This window comes from Macaca thibetana, chromosome 16 (assembly GCF_024542745.1).
Source record: "Macaca thibetana thibetana isolate TM-01 chromosome 16, ASM2454274v1, whole genome shotgun sequence".
Classification (NCBI taxonomy): Eukaryota; Metazoa; Chordata; class Mammalia; order Primates; family Cercopithecidae; genus Macaca; species Macaca thibetana.
The window spans coordinates 26,839,280-26,855,724 of record NC_065593.1 but is presented as its reverse complement, the minus strand read 5'-3'; the positions used below and the strand labels follow the sequence as shown (position 1 = coordinate 26,855,724).

Here is a 16,445-nt window from a genome sequence, read left to right as displayed (position 1 = left end):
GATGTCCATTTTAGAGGGGAAAGAAAGGCAAGAAGAGTTTATACTGTCAAATGCTGCCTGGCTGGTTTGCATGACAGGGCTTTCTCTTCAACCTAGTTCAGGAGCTGAACGTCCCCATCTTCAGAATAGGTACGAGTCAACAGCAGAGCTCTTATATGGATGAATTGTAAGACAAAAAAAAAAAAAAGAGAGAAAGAGAGACATGTATATTAGGAGATAAGAGACATCAAATAATGGGTATGAGGGTTCTTTCTGGGGGTGATGACAATATCCTAAAATTAGATTATGGTGATGGTTTTACAACTCTGTAAATACAGTAAAAAACATATATTTGTACACCTTAAGTGAATTTCATAGAATGTAAATTATATGTCAGCCAGGCGCAGTGGCTCGCGCCTGTAATCCTAGCACTGTGGGAGGCTGAGGTAGGCTGATTGCTTGAGCTCAGGAGTTCGAGACCAGCCTGGGCAACATGGTGAAACCCCATCTCTACTAAAAATGCAAAAATTAGCTGGGCGTGGTGGCGCATGCCTGTAATCCCAGCTGCTCGGGAGGCTGAGGATCACTTGAACCCGGGAGGCAGAGGTTGCAGTGAGCCAAGATTCACACCACTGTACTCCAGCTTGGGTGACAATGTGAGACCCTGTCTCCAAAATAAAATAAATAAATAAATAATATTCCCAACAAAGCTGTTAAAGGAAAGGACATACCATTTTTTTTAATGGGCAAGATGAAACTACTGTGGCTATGGATGCATATTTGAGTGATAAAACTCTAAAGAAATGCAAGGAAGTGATTGGTGTGAAAGTCAAGACTCCTTTCAGGCACAGGAAGGGTTTTGTGATTAGAATGGGGCACAGGAAGGAGCTTCTGGGGCGGGTAGTAGGTTCTATTTCTTGACGTGAATGATAGTTACAAGGGTATTTACCTTATAATAACTCATTAAGCTCCACATGTTTCATGTAGTTTTCTGTATCTGTTTTCTTATACAATAAAATGGTTGTTAAAAATAGGGGAAATCAAGTATGAAATAACACCCTGTGTCAGACATACTGTAGGGTGGCCCCCGTGAGCCCCACTTCCTGGCATTCATGTCCTTCTGTAATCCCCTCCCCTGGAGTGTGGGTGGTACCGTGACTTGCTTCTAATCAACAGAAGGCAAAGGCAATGGGATGTACATGATTACGTGTTTATGTGGTTATGCTATGTGAGATTTTTTTTTTTTAATTTATTTATTATTATTATACTTTAAGTTGTAGGGTACATGTGCATAACGTGCAGGTTTGTTAGCTATGTGAGATTTTGTGTCATCTGGCTAGGATACCCTCTCCCTTGTTGGCTTTGAGGAAGCAAGCAGCTGTGTTGCAAAGGCCTATGGAGTAAGGAACTGAGGGTGGTCTCCAGCCAACAACCAGAAAGAAACTGAGGCCCTCAGTCCGGCAACTCACAAGGAACTGAAGGCTGCCAACAACCATGTGAGTTTGGAGGCAGATCCTTCCCCATTCGAGCCTCTGATGACCCTGTGTCCCCAGATGACATGTTGACTGCAGCTTGTAAAACTCCGATGTAGGAGCTCAGCTAAGCTATGCCCTGACTCCTGACTCACAGAAAGTGTGAAATAATATATATGTGTTATTTTAAACCATTAAATTTGTGGCAATATTCTTCATAGCGATTGATAAGTAGCAAATTGTGTTTAGAGATCCTCTGAGACTGTCCTCAGGTTCAGTGATTCCCTAGAAGGACTCACAGAATTCAGCAAAGCTGTTGTACTCATGGTTACAGTTTATTACAGTGAAAGGCTACAGATTAAAATCAGCAATGAAGAAAGGCACAGGAGGCAAGGTCCAAGAGAACTTCCAATTATCCTCTCCTGGCAGAGTCTTCAGGATAATGCTTAATTCTCCCAGCAATGATGTGTGGACACAATGATGTGTGCACAGAGTATTACCAACCAGGGTAGCTCAGCCATGCCTTGGTGTCTAGGGCTTTTACTGGGGATTGGTCACATAGGCATGCTTCACTGCCCACATGGCTGACTTAGTCTCCTCAGCTTGACCTTGCAAGGTCAAGCTAATACTTATTTATTTATTTATTTACTTTTTTGGAGACGGAGTCTCGCTCTGTCGCCCAGGCTGGAGTGCAGTGGCCGGATCTCAGCTCACTGCAAGCTCCGCCTCCCGGGTCTATGCCATTCTCCTGCCTCAGCCTCCCGAGTAGCTGGGACTACAGGCGCCCGCCACCTCGCCCGGCTAGTTTTTTGTATTTTTTAGTAGAGACAGGGTTTCACTGTGTTAGCCAGGATGGTCTCGATCTCCTGACCTCGTGATCCGCCCGTCTCAGCCTCCCAAAGTGCTGGGATTACAGGCTTGAGCCACGGCGCCCGGCAAACAAAAACACTCTTATCAGGCAGGATATTCTAATGGCTTAGAGGTTATCTCCCAGGAGCCGGGCAGGGGCCTGTCCTTTATTTGGAATGTCCAGGGTTCAAACATCCCAAGTTCATCCTGTATCACACAAAAGGATTAACTTCAAAAGTGGTATTCTTGGCCAGGTGTTGTGGCTCACACCTGTAATCCAGCACCTTGGGAGGCTGAGGTGGGAGGACTGCTTAAGGCCAGGAATTCGACGCCAGCCTGGGCAACCTAGGGAGATCCAATCTCTATTGTAATTTTTCTTAAAAGTGGTATTGTTAGGTTACTACCCTGATTGATGACAGGGAGAGAGACCAGGAAACCACTGTGTTGTAATCCCTGAGGAAACCTTACACCTTTACTTGCTTTATTATCAGGTAATTTCCAGGATGTAAGCCATACAGCCAGAAGGCAGGGTGCAGAGGAGAGGCGGCAGAGATGGTACACTCATACAGAAGCTTCTCCTGATTGTCCACCGAATAGAAGGCAAGCTTCCCCTCCTCAAGGTTCAGCCAGATGCCCACCACCCCAGGTCTGTCTGAGCCAAGGACAGTTTCCTTGACCATGTGCCATGCAGAGAGCTGGTTAGTCCCCTTCCATTCCACACAACAAGAGTCCATAGTCCTTCCCAGGACCTGGTCACGGCTCATCTCCCAGGAAGCCACCCCAACTGCCCAGTGGCTGCAGTTCCTAGTGTCCACTTCCCAGTAATGCTTTCCAGAAAAGAGGGCCTGGGAACACAAGACCTGGCTGGTGGAAAACCTCTCACAGCTCCAGCGATAGGGTTGTGGGCGGTGAGACACAGTCACTGTACGGGAATCCGTGGACACCTCCAGGCTGCAGGAAAGGCTCTTCAAGTTAAAGGTTGGATGGATGGCCCCTTTGGGAAAAAAAAAAGAACACCAAGAACATGGCCAGTCATCTTTTGACCATCCATGCTAAGAAGTCTTGGAATAGCAAAAAGCAACTTTGTATCTTTTGGTGTGATGTTTCACTCACACTGGCATTAAAATTATTCGGTGGGATGTTTCACTCACACTGGCATTAAAATTATTCGGTGGGATGTTTCACTCACACTGGCATTAAAATTATTTGGTGTGATGTTTCACTCACACTGGCATTAAAATTGGTACATCACCCAACAGAAAGAAATGATAAATGTTTCAGATGATAGATAAGCTAACTACCTTGATCTGATCACTATGCATCATATGTATTAAAACATCACTATGTATCCCATAAATATGTACAATGACTACATTTATTTATTTTAAAAATTTATTTAGAAAAGAAGCAGGGTTTTGCCATGTTTCCCAGGCTGGTGTTGAACTCCTGAGCTCCAGCAATCCTGCCATCTCAGCCTCCCAAAGTGCTGCGATTACAGGCATGAGCCACTGCACCCAGACTATACAATTATTATATGTCAATTTTAAAAATCAGGCCAGCCCGGCGCGGTGGCTCACGCCTCTAATCCCAGCACTTTGGGAGGCCGAGGCGGGCAGATCACAAGGTCAGGAGATCAAGACCATCCTGACTAACACGGTGAAACCCTGTCTCTACTAAAAACACAAAAAATTAGCCAGGCATGGTGGTAGGCTCCTGTAGCAGAGCTTGCAGTGAGCCGAGATCACGCCACTGCACTCTAGCCTGGGCGACAGAGCGAGGCTCCGTCTCAAAAAAAAAAAAAAAAAAAAAAAAAATTAGCTGGGCATGGTAGCTCATGCCTGTAATCCCAGCTACTCAGGAGGCTGAGGCAGGAAAATTGCTTGAGCCTGGGAGGCAGAGGTTGCAGTGAGCCAAGATGTGCCACTGCACTCCAGCCTGGGGAACAGAGAAGATTTTGTCTCAAAAACAAAACAAAACAAAACAAACAAACAAACGGTGGCCCACGCCTATTATCCCAGCACTTTGGGAGGCTGAGGCGGGCAGATCACGAGGTCAGGAGTTTGAGACCAGCCATGGCTAACCTGGTGAAACCCCGTTTCTACTAAAAATACAAAAAATTAGCCAGGCATTGTAGCACATGCCTGTAATCCCAGCTACTCGGGAGGCTGAGGCAGGGGAATCATTTGAACCCAGGAGCCAGAGGTTGCAGTGAGCCGAGATCGTGCCATTGCACTCCAGCTTGGGCAACAAGAGCGAAACTCCTTCTCAAAAAAAAAAAAAAAAAAAAAAATTCAAGCCAGGCACAGTGGCTCATGCCTGGAATCCCAGCACTTTGAGAGGCTGAGGTGGGAGGATCACTTGAGGCGAGGAGTTCCAGACCAGCCTGGGCAACATAGAGAGACCCTGTCTCTACAAAAATAAGCAAGCAGGCCGGGCGCGGTGGCTCAAGCCTGTAATCCCAGCACTTTGGGAGGCCGAGACGGGCGGATCACGAGGTCAGGAGATCGAGACCATCCTGGCTAACGCGGTGAAACCCCGTCTCTACTACAAAGATACAAAAAACTAGCCGGGCAAGGTGGCGGGCGCCTGTAGTCCCAGCTACTCGGGAGGCTGAGGCAGGAGAATGGCATGAACCCAGGAGGCGGAGCTTGCAGTGAGCTGAGATCCGGCCACTGCATTCCAACCTGGGCAACAGAGCAAGACTCCGTCTCAAAAAAAAAAAAAAAAAAAATAAGCAAGCAAACAACCAAAAATTGGTACATCGACTTGCAATTTTCTATACATACCTCTGATACTATTATATCAACAATACCCCTTTCCCATATTAATTTTTACTAACCCACTAGTCATCTTTTAGGAAGCCCTCTTGGCATCCCACCCAGCAAAGTCATCTCTTGCTTTTCTCAACACCTCTGGTGCTTTATGTGTTCTCTCATGATACTTACCAGCTTCTATCTATCTACCTACCTACCTACCTACCTACCTACCTACCTATATATATATATTTTTTGAGACAGAGTTTTGCTCTTGTTGCCCAGGCTGGAGTGCAATGGCACGATCTCAGCTTACCACAACCTCTGCCTCCCAGGTTCAAGCAATTCTCCTGCGTCAGCCTCCAGAGAAGCTGTGATTACAGACATGCACCACCATGCCTGGCTAATTTTGTATTTTTAGTAGAGACGGGGTTTCTCCATGTTGGCCAGGCTGGTCTCGAACTCCCGACCTCAAGTGATCCACCTGCCTCGGCCTCCCAAAGTGCTGGGATTATAGGCATGAGCCACCGTGCCTGGCCCATCTTCTATCTATCTAGCTGTTTATACCTTCCCAGTTAAACTGAAACTTCCTGATGAAGGACCATATCTTATTCACTTTGTATATTTAATACGGTTTCCTATTGAGTGAATAAATTGCTAACTCTTATAAAACATGACTACTCCAGGTGTTTTACTCATACTCACTCACTTAACCCTCATAGCAATCCCGCAAGAGAAGTACTATATTATCTCCGTTTTACAGATGAGGAAACCCAGGCTCTAGGAGTTTAAGTGACTTGTTCAAGATCACACAGCTAGTTAGTGGAGCTGCTGGGCTTCAAACCCAAGCAGTCTGGCTCCGGGATCCATGCTCTTAAGGACTGTCCCAGACTGAGATGGCAGAAATATCTCAGCAGGTTTAGGAAAAGGCAGTTGGTTGTAGTTGGTGGCCACAGCACAGATGCAGAAATACCTCAGCAGGTTTGGGTATTTGGCTGTAGTTGGTGGCCACAGCAGAGAGGCTCAAAGGTTGGCTGGACTCTTGAGTGCTCTTGGATCTAGAGTCTCAACCTGCTTTGCCTTTGCAATCAGCTCCCCTCGTGGAGGGACCTAGTATAGGGAACACACTCATGTGCAGTAAGCCAAGGAGTGGCCCTAGCAGTAGGGAGATGGACATACGATGTTCTCGAAGCTCTGCTCCACAGCAAGCCAAACCCAGGTTTAAAGTGGACCACATACTTACACTGAGCAAACTGAGAAGCTCTCTTGAGTGCAGGGTGGCTCTGGTCAGGCAATGGGCATGAGGAGGAAGATGGGGCTTCCGGGAGTTCTCCTAAATAACAAAAAAATTAAGAGAGGAAAGTCCCATCAGAAAAAGGCAAACTGAAGGTATCCAAACATCATGATCAAGGCACATGGCTTGTCTTCTTATCATCTGCACATTTTTCAGTGTCAGGACTGGATCAGGCAGAGGCAGTGCCTGCAGCCCGGGTATGTGCACCTCCATGTTCTCACTGTGGACTTTTCACTCTTTCTTCACTAAGCTCTCAGCTCCTTGCTGGGAAAGATCTCGTCCATCTATGTGTTCTAAGCACCAAGCCCCATACCAGCCCCACAGATAGAAGGTATTTTATGCACACTCATAAAATAAAATTAACTAACACAGTTCCAGGGGATTGCAGCACCCTAACACCTAGAATATCCAGGATCCCCAAGTCAATGCTTTAAACAGGTGTTAAACTGGGTAACATGAGTTGGTGTGAAACTCATCACCACTGCTGACACCTCCTAATTCCCTCTCAATGTGCTAAAGTTTAATTATTAACTTAAAGCAGTCATCTGTGCTAGAGTGCAATGACCACGTCAGGCAGATAAGTAAGGGAAGGCTTGGGGGCAGACTTTGAAGGCAAAATCTTGTCCTATTTGTATCTTGAAGTGACAGCAGCTGAAGTGAATCTAAGACTCTGCCTGAGAAGAGACAAAAGACCTTGTCTAGGGTGTGCTTGTGATAACTTAGGTCACGAGAGCAAGAGAGCTGCCTGTCAAGAGGTCATCCTCAAAGTTCAGGTGGGAACTGAAGCAATCCATGTGTCCATAGAAAGAGAAATGGATAAAGAAATGTGATGTATACATACAATGGAATATTATTTAACCTTAAAAAGTAACAAATTATGGCAGGGCGTGGTGGCTCACACCTGTAATCCCAGCACTTTGGGAGGCCAAGGTGGGCAGATCACAAGGTCAGGAGTTCAAGACCAGCCTGGCCAATATGGTGAAACCCCATCTCTACTAAAAATACAAAAATTAGCCAGGTGTGGTGGCACGCGGCTGTAGTTCCAGCTACTTGGGAAGCTGAGGCAGGAGAATCGCTTGAACCCGGGAGGCGGAGGTTGCAGTGAGCCGAGATCATGACACTGACTACAGCCTGGGCGACAAAGCGAGACTCCATCTCAAAAAAAAGGTAATGAATTCTGGCTAGACACGGTGGCTCACGCCTGTAATCCCAGCACTTTGGGAGGCTGAGATGGGCAGATCACCTGAGGTCAGGAGTTCCAGACCTCCCTGGCCAACATGGCAAAACCCTGTTGCTACTAAAAAAATACACACACACACACACACACACACACACACACACACACACAAAATTAGTCAGGGGTGGCAGCACATGCCTATAATCCCAGCTACTACTCAGGAGGCAGAGGTGGGAGAATCGCTTGAATCCAGGAGGCACAGGTTGCAGTGAGTTGAGATCGTGCCACTGCACTCCAGCCTGGATGATAGAGCAAGACTCCATCTCAAACAACAAAAAGTAACAAATTCTGATATATGCTACAACATAGGTGAGCTTGGGGAACATTACACTAAGTGAAGTAAACCTCTCACACACAAATATTGTATGATTCCACTCACATGAGGTATCTAGAATAGTCAAATTCATAGACAGAAAGTGGAATAGTGGTTGCTGGGTGTGAGGGGGTTGAGGGAATGTGGAATTGTTGCTTAATGGATATAGTTTCAATTCTGCAACATGAAGCAAGGCATGGTGGCCCATGCTTATAGTCCCAGCTAGTTAGGAGGCTGAGGCAGGAGGATCACTTGAGGCCAGGAGTTCCAGACCAGCCTGGGCAACATAATGAGACCCTGTCTCTACAAAACAATTCTTTTTTTTTTTTTTTTTTTTTTGAGATGGAGCGCTCTGTCGCCCAGGCTGGAGTGCAGTGGCGCAATCTCAGCTCACTGCAAGCTCCACCTCCCGAGTTCACGCCATTCTCCTGCCTCAGCCGCCCGAGTAGCTGGGACTACGGACGCCTGCCACCACACCCGGCTAATTGTTTGTATTTTTAGTAGAGACAGGGTTTCACCATGTTAGCCAGGATGGTCTCGATCTCCTGATCTTGTGATCCGCCCACCTCGGCCTCCCAAAGTGCTGGGATTACAGGCCAAACAATTCTTTAAATAGCTGAACATGGCGGTGTGAGCCTACAGTCCTGGCTACTGGGGAGGCTGAAGCAGGAGGACTGAGGTTACAGTGAGCCATGGTTGTGCCACTGTACTCTAGCCTGGGCAACAAAGTAAGACCTATCCCTAAAATTAAAATTAAAGTTACAGGTCAGGCACAGTGGCTCACACCTGTAATCCCAGCACTTTGGGAGGCCAAGACAGGTGGATCACCTGAGCCCAGGAGTTCAAGACCAGCCTGGCCAACATGGCGTAACCCTGTCTCCACTAAAAATATAAAACGAATTAGCCAGGTGTGGTGGTGGATGCCTGTAATGCCAGCTACTCCGGAGGCTGAGGCAGGAGAATCGTTTGAACCCAGGAGGTGGAGGTTGCAGTGAGCCAAGATCGTGCCATTGCATTCCAGCCTGGGCAACAAGAGTGAAACTCCGTATCAAAAAAAAAAAAAATTAAAGTTACAAAAAAGAAAATGATCTGGAGATTGGTTATATGATAATGTAAGCACACTTAACAGTACTGAGCTCTGAGCTGCCTACATTTTTGTTGTTGTAGCCAAGGCTGGAGTGCAGTGGCCCGATTTCAGCTCACTACAACTTCTGCCTCCCAGGCTCAAGTGATACTCCCACTTCAGCCTCCCAAGTAGCTGGGACTACAGGCGTGCACCACCACAGCAGGCTAGTTTTTGTATTATTGGTAGAGAAGTGGGTCTCACTGTTACCCAGGCTGCTCTTGAACTCCTGGACTCAGGTGATGCGCCCACCTCAACCTCCCAAAGTGCTGTGATTACAGGCGTGAGCCACTGCACCTGACTGAGCTGCCTACTTGAAAACAGTAAATTTTATGTTATATGTATTTTCACCACAATTTAGAAAAACACAAACTTCAGATGAATATCACTGTTCTCCTATTTAGCTGATAGGATTGTTACTTATTGTTAATTAGTGTTTTTAAAATGTTTGACTGGGCACAGTGGCTCACGCCTGTAATCCCAACAATTTTGGGAAGTTGAGTCAGGAGGATCACTTGAGCCCAAGGGTGGGAGACCAGCCTGGGCAACATGGCAAAACCCCATCTCTACAAAAAGTACAAAAAAATTAGCTGAGTGTGGTGGCACACGCCTGTATTCCCAGCTACTTGGGAGTCTTCGGCGGGAAGATCACCTGAGCCTGGGAGATTGAGGCTGCAGTGACTGCGCCACTGCACTCCAGCCTGGGTAACAAAGAACCTGTCTCAAAATAAAAAAATTAATTAATTAATTAATTCAGCAGAATGCAGATTATAAACAAAAGAAAAAGAAAGGAAAAAAATTTTTATAAACGTTTGCAAGACCTACTGAAGTTATTTACTTTTTTTTTTAAATTAACACTCCCTAATACTTTTATCTCTATTGATGAGAGAAATAATCTACACTTAACCATGGAAAAACTGATAATTTTCCAAAGAATCATGGTTATCCAGTTAAGAGCAACATTTTAAGCAGAGCAATATCCTTAAACATGAAAATGCTATGAGATATGTCTATAAAGTGGCACTACGCAAATCTTATTTAAAATTCGCTAGGGGCTCAGTGTGGTGGTTCATGCCTATAATCCCAGCGCTTTGGGAGCCAAAGCACAAGGATTGCTGGAGGCTAGGAGATCAACACCAGCCTGGGCAATAAAGTGAGATCCCTGTCTCTATTTAAAAAACAAATAAGGCCAGGCGCAGTGGCTCACGCCTGTAATCCCAGCACTTTAGGAGGCTGAGGCAGGCAGATCACCTGAGGTCAGGAGTTTAAGACCAGCCCGGCCAACATGGTGAAACCCCGTCTCTACTAAAAATACAAAAATTAACCAGATGTGGTGGTGGCAGCTTGTAATCCCAGCTGCTCAGGAGGCTGAGGTAGGAGAATCGCTTGAACCCGGGAGGCAGAGGCTGTGGTGAGCCGAAATCATGCCACTGCACTCCAGCCTGGGCGACAGAGCGAGACTCTGTCTCAAAAATAATAATAATAATAATAAATAAAACAAAATGCACTAGGATACATGCTGAGATATACTTGAAATGAGTCAAAGGTTTAAATGTAAAACATGAAACCACAGATTTAAATGTAAACTGTAAAAGTAAAAACACACACATATACCTGAGAAAATTCCTTTCTAAACTTCAGGGGGTTGAGTTTTCTAACTAAAACTTAAAATCTACAATGCATAAAAGAAAAAACGAATAAAATTTACTACATGAAAATAGAAGCAAGACCTCTTCTCCACAAAAAAATAAACAAAAAATTAACTGAGCGTGGTAGCGCCACCTGCAGTCCCACCTACTCAAGGAGCTAAGATGAACTAATTGCTTGAGCCCAGGAGTTCCAGGCCAGCCTAGGCAACATAGCAAAACCCTGTCTCTCCCCAAAACACAAGAATTAGCCGGGCGCGCTGACATGTGCCTGCGGTCCCAGCTACTCAGGAGGCTAAGGAGGGAGGATCACTTGAGCCTGGGAGGTCAAGGCTGGGGTGAGCCATGATCGCACCACTGCACTCCAGCCTGGGCAACAAAGTAAAACCTTGTCTCAAAAAAATAAAAAAGAAATATTTAGAGCCCAGGAATTGCCACAGCACTCTAGTCAACCAGTCTAGGCAACAGAACAAGACCCTGTCTCCTGTCTCTAAAAAAAAAAAATTGAGGCCAGGCATGGTGGTTCACACCTGTAATCCCAGCACTTTGGCAGGCAGAGATAGAAGGATTGCTTGAGCCTAGGAGTTTGAGACCAGCCTGGGCAAAACAGTGAGATTTCATCTCTATAAAAAATTATGTAAAGGCCAGGCGCGGTGGCTCATTCCTGTGTAATCCCAACACGTTGGGAGGCCAAAGCAGGTGGATCACCTGAGGTCAGGAGTTTGAGACCAGCCTGACCAACATGGAGAAACCCTGTCTCTACTAAAAATATAAAAATTAGCCAGGTGTGGTGGCACAGGCCTGTAATCTCAGCTACTTGGGAGACTAAGGCAGGAGAATCGTTTGAACCCGGGAGACAGATGTTGCAGTGAGCCAGGTCACACTTTTGCACTTTAGCCTGGGCAACAAGAGCGAAACTCCTTAAAAAAAAAAAAAAAAAAAATTATGTAAATTTAAAAATGTCTATATGGCATTATAAAACCTGTAAAAGAAACATAAAAAGACAAATGACATATTAAGAAACAAAATTTGCAATTCATATAACAAATAAAAGGTTAATCTCTTTAATTTACAAAGAGCTCCTAAATGTCAATTTTTAGAAGACCAATAACACAAGATATGAAAGACAATTCATGGAGAAACACAAATTAAAAGTGTAGTATAGGCCGGGCATGGTGGCTCATGCCTGTAATCCCAGCACTTTGGGAGACCGAGGGAAGCAGATCACCTGAGGTCAGGAGTTCGAGACCAGCCTGACCAACATGGCAAAACCCCGCCTCTACTAAAAGTACAAAAATTAGTCAGGCCTGGTGGCGGTGCCTGTAAGCCCAGCTACTCAGGAGGCTGAGGCAGGAGAATCACTTGAACCTGGGAGACAGAGGTCGCAGCGTGCTGAGATCGCCCCACTGTGCTCCAACCTGGACGACAAGAACAAGATTCAGTCTCAAAAAAAACAAAAAACAAAAAAACCCCAAAAACGTGCAGTATACTCTCACATCAATATATTTTCTTGAGTCACAGTTTCATTCTTATTGCCCAGGCTGGAGGCCAATGGCACAGTCTTGGCTCACTACAACCTCTGCCTGCCGGGTTCAAGCGATTCTCCTGCCTCAACCTCCCAAGTATCTGGGATTACAGGCACCCACCACCAAGACTGGCTAATTTCACATCAATATTTTCACCCATGAGATTGGTTTAAAAAAAAAAAAGGAGGCCGGGCGCGGTGGCTCAAGCCTGTAATCCCAGCACTTTGGGAGGCCGAGGCGGGCGGATCACGAGGTCAGGAGATCAAGACCATCCTGGCTAACCCGGTGAAACCCTGTCTCTACTAAAAAATACAAAAAAACTAGCCGGGCGAGGTGGCGGGCGCCTGTAGTCCCAGCTGCTCGGGAGGCTGAGGCAGGAGAATGGCGTGAACCCGGGAGGCAGAGCTTGCAGTGAGCTGAGATCTGGCCACTGCACTCCAGCCTGGGCGACAGAGCGAGACTCCGTCTCAAAAAAAAAAAAAAGGCAAATGTCTGCCAACACACTCAGTTGGCAGGTTGGGGACACACACTTTTTCTGTGGGAGTCAAGACTGGTATAACCCAACAGGAGGGTGATTTAGCAATGTATATCAAAATGACAAATGAATTCACCCTATGACCCAGCTAGCTTCACTACAATTTGAGCTACAATTATATCTGCACCCATATGAAACAATGTACATGCAGTTATTGATTTTAGCATTATTTGTCACTGTAAACAATTGGAAACAATCATGCATTCACCTGTAGAGGACTGAGTAAATAAATATTGGCATACCCAGATATTAGAATACTGAGCAGCTGAAAAAGGGAAAATGCGGCCGGGTGCGGCTGCTCATGCCTGTAATCCCAGCACTTTGGGAGGCCAAGGCAGGTGGATCACAAGGTCAGGAGATCGAGACCATCTTGGCTAACACGGTGAAACCCCGTCTCTACTAAAAATACAAAAAATTAGCCGGGCGTGGTGGCGGGCGCCTGTAGTCCCAGCTACTCAGGAGGCCGAGGCAGAAGAATGAGTGATCCCAGGAGGCAAAGCTTGCAGTGAGCCAAGATCACACCACTGCACTCCAGCCTGGGCAACACAGCAAGACTCCGTCTCAAAAAAAAAAAAGGGGGGGGGCGCGGAAATGCTCTAGGTACTAAAAAAAGCAAAGAAAAAATGTCCTAAGTACTGTACTGTAAAATGAAGATTAAGTAAAAGACAAAAGCAAAATGCAGGATAATATACATAATGTGCTATCTTTTGTGTATAAAAAAAAGATTGGGAGAAAGAAGAATATAAATTCATATTCGCTGACATTTGCATAAATAACTTCTGAACACTCAAAAAACTGTAATAAAAGTGGTACACTGAGATGAGAGAATGGGGCAATTGGCAAGGATGGAAGAGAGATTGGGCTGTATGCCCTTTTTATACTGTTCGTTGTTTTGTTTTTTTTTGAGACGGAGCTTCGCTCTTGTCACCCATACTGGAGTGCAGTGGCTCACTGCAACCTCCGCCTTCCGGGTTCAAGTGATTTTCCTGCCTAAGCCTCTGGAGTAGCTGGCACTACTGGAGCGTGCCACCACATCTGGCTAATTTTTTGTAGTTTTAGTAGAGACGGGGTTTCACCATGTTGGCCAGCCTGGTCTCGAACTCCTGACCTCAGGTGATCCACCTGCCTCGGCCTCACAGTGCTGGGATTACAGGCGTGAGCCACGGCGCCCAGTCCTGTTTTGATTTTTGAATGAGAAATTTTAAATGTAACCCCCCAAAATTTAAAAATTGATCTTAAATTTGTATAAAGAAATAAAATCACTAAGGAACCCAACCTAAGTTTAGAAGCACACAGGATACGAAGGTGCTTCCTTCTCAGATAATTTTTGGAACAATAAACTGCTCTCTAATTGTTTTCCTTAAGAAACTTTTCCCAAGGAATCATGCTTCTCCATTTACATAAGAAATGATTCTTCTTCTTCTTCTTCTTCTTTTTTTTTTTTTTTGAGACAGAGTTTCATTCTTGTTGCCTAGGCTAGAGTACAATGGTGCAACCTCTGCCTCCCAGGTTCAAGTGATTCTTGTGCCTCCACCTCCTGAGTAGCTGGGATTACAGGCACCCGCCACCACGTCCAGCTAATTTTTGTGTTTTTAGTAGAGACAGGGTTTCGCCAGGTTGACCGGGCTGGTCTTGAACTCTTGGCCTCAGGTGATCCACCTGCCTCAGTCTCCCAAAGTGCTGGGATTACAGGCATGAGCCACTGCGCCGGCCAGAAATGATTTTTAAAGTAGCATAAGATTGTTTAAATATGAAAATATAAAGGATATAAAAGCTATCAGAAGAGGAAAAGCTATAGAAGAAATGCCTCTAAAGCATATGAAGCTAGCAGTGGCCAGAGCAGGAGGAAGAACCCTGGGAGACCAGATAGAGCTAACGTCTAATGTCTGACAAGAAGGTGTTAGTTATTTTTCAATAACTCTGGAAGAACAACAGAGAAACTACAGGACCAGGACAGAAAAGTTCTTTTCTATATTGTACTATTTAATATTAACATTAACACACTCCCCAGAGATTATATCTTAATAGACTGTATCAAGAACTAGTTACAAAGTGGCATGCTGGTTTCATTTGTTTGTAGACAAGATCTCCCTCTGTTGCCCAGGATAGAATGCAGTGGCATGATCACTCAGCCTTGAACCCCTGGCTCAAGTGATCCTCCAGCCTTAGCCTACAGAGTAGCTGGGACTACAGGTGTGTACCAACACATCTGGTTATTTTTTATTTTTTGTAGAGACAGGATCTCTCTCCATTGTCCAGGCTGGTCTCGAACTCCTGGCCTCAAGAGATCCTCTCACCTCAGCCTCCCAAAGCACTAGGATTACAGGCATGAGCCACCGCACTTGGCCTATATGCTTTGTTAAGAAAGACATTTACAGCCAGGTGCGGTGGCTCACACCTGTAATCCTAGCACTTTGGGAGGCTGAGGCGAGCCTTGAGGTCAGGAGTTCGAGATCAGCCTGTCCAACATGGTGAAACTCTGTCTCTACTTTAAAAAAAAGAAAAGAAAAGAAAAAAAAAAAAAAAACCATGAAAATTAGCCAGGCATGGTGGCGCACGCCTGTAATTCCAGCCAAGATCGCACCACTGCACTCAAGCCTGGGTGACGGAGTGAGACTCTGTCTCAAAATAAAACAAAAACAAAAACAAAATAATTTAAAAAAAAAAAAAAAAAGGAAGACATTTACTAGTTAAAAATTTAAGGCTGGGCACGGTGGCTCACGCCTGTAATCCCAGCACTTTGGGAGGCTGAGGAGGGCAGATCATGAGGTCAGGAGATCGAGACCAGCCGGGCCAACATGGTGAAACCCCATCTCTACCAAAAACACAAAAAATTAGCCAAGCATGGTGGCGGCGCCTGTAGTCCCAGCTACTCGCGAGGCTGAGGCAAGAGAATGGCCTGAACCAGGAGGCAGAGCTTGCAGTGAGCCGAGATGGCGCCACTGCCCTCCAGCCTGCGCGACACAGCGAGACTTCATCTCAAAAAAAAGAAAAAAAGAAAAAAAAAATTTTTTAAGTGGCCTTTTCAGAATCTCTGCAGTAAGATAACACACTTGATCAGTAAGGACCTGGGTGCATGGATCTTCAAAAATGAGTTTCTATCTATTAAGGACTTGTGATACATCACACCTTCAGTCATTGCCAAAAACATTCAGCCACAAAATCACTTCAGCCCACCCCTACCTGATTCATGACACCACAGTGGTAATACAGTGGGACTCTGGGATCCTATCCCCAGAGAACAAAGCCATGTAGCACTTTGCCACTCCCTGCAACTTCCATATTTAATCATCCTCCAATAAGTAAGATCAGCTCACCCTGCGTTTGTGCTTCAGGAGCCTCTTTCTGGGCGACGTTTTCTCGTAATTTTTCCTGAATTTCTTCTAGGTCTTGGAGAATATCTCTGATTCTCCCTGCAGCTGTGTCGGAAATCAACAGCTTTGGAGAAGTCATGGAAAGATCCACCCCAGAAGAAAAAACCTATTGATGAATCATTTAAAACTGAATAAATGGAAGTCCCCTATGCAGTCTATCAACTATTATATTCAAGTTCTTTTATTCATCTATAATTTTCTATGTAATTCCCAGCAAGTTTTTAAAAACAAAATTAGGCCCTCAAAAAATATGCCTTGAAAACAATCTGGAATAATACATAACTACAGCAAAAATATCAAAGAGTGGTTATTTCTGGGTGATGGGGTTATGGAGCATTTTAATT

General features: G+C 45.4%; 2 protein-coding genes and 1 long non-coding RNA gene across 5 annotated transcripts in view; 2 read left to right on the top strand and 1 right to left on the bottom strand.

Moving 5' to 3' along the window:
* Positions 1–399: 399 nt before the first annotated feature.
* LOC126939015 (uncharacterized) lies at positions 400–2,890 on the top strand. Its single transcript, XR_007720280.1, has 3 exons — positions 400–1,194; positions 1,282–1,475; positions 2,792–2,890. It is a non-coding gene; the product is annotated as an uncharacterized LOC126939015 (long non-coding RNA).
* The window catches only part of RNF135 (ring finger protein 135), a 32,557-nt gene continuing 17,879 nt past the window's right edge, over positions 1,768–16,445 (bottom strand). Inside the window, exons 3-6 of one of the 3 annotated variants that reach the window (XM_050763822.1) lie at positions 16,045–16,207; positions 9,673–9,737; positions 6,297–6,386; positions 2,745–3,294 (exon numbers count right to left, since the gene is read on the bottom strand). In XM_050763822.1, coding sequence (XP_050619779.1) covers positions 3,268–3,294; positions 6,297–6,386; positions 9,673–9,737; positions 16,045–16,207 — 345 coding nt within the window. In that variant the 3' untranslated portion in view covers positions 2,745–3,267. Of the gene's footprint in view, positions 3,295–6,296; positions 6,387–9,672; positions 9,738–16,044; positions 16,208–16,445 lie in introns of all 3 variants that reach the window. The other 2 variants (XM_050763820.1, XM_050763821.1) reach the window with 2 other exon arrangements.
* The window catches only part of COPRS (coordinator of PRMT5 and differentiation stimulator), a 415,601-nt gene continuing 412,462 nt past the window's right edge, over positions 13,307–16,445 (top strand). Inside the window, exon 1 of the mRNA XM_050763845.1 lies at positions 13,307–13,311. The gene's annotated coding sequence lies outside the window, so the exon portion shown is untranslated. The remainder of the gene's footprint in view (positions 13,312–16,445) is intronic.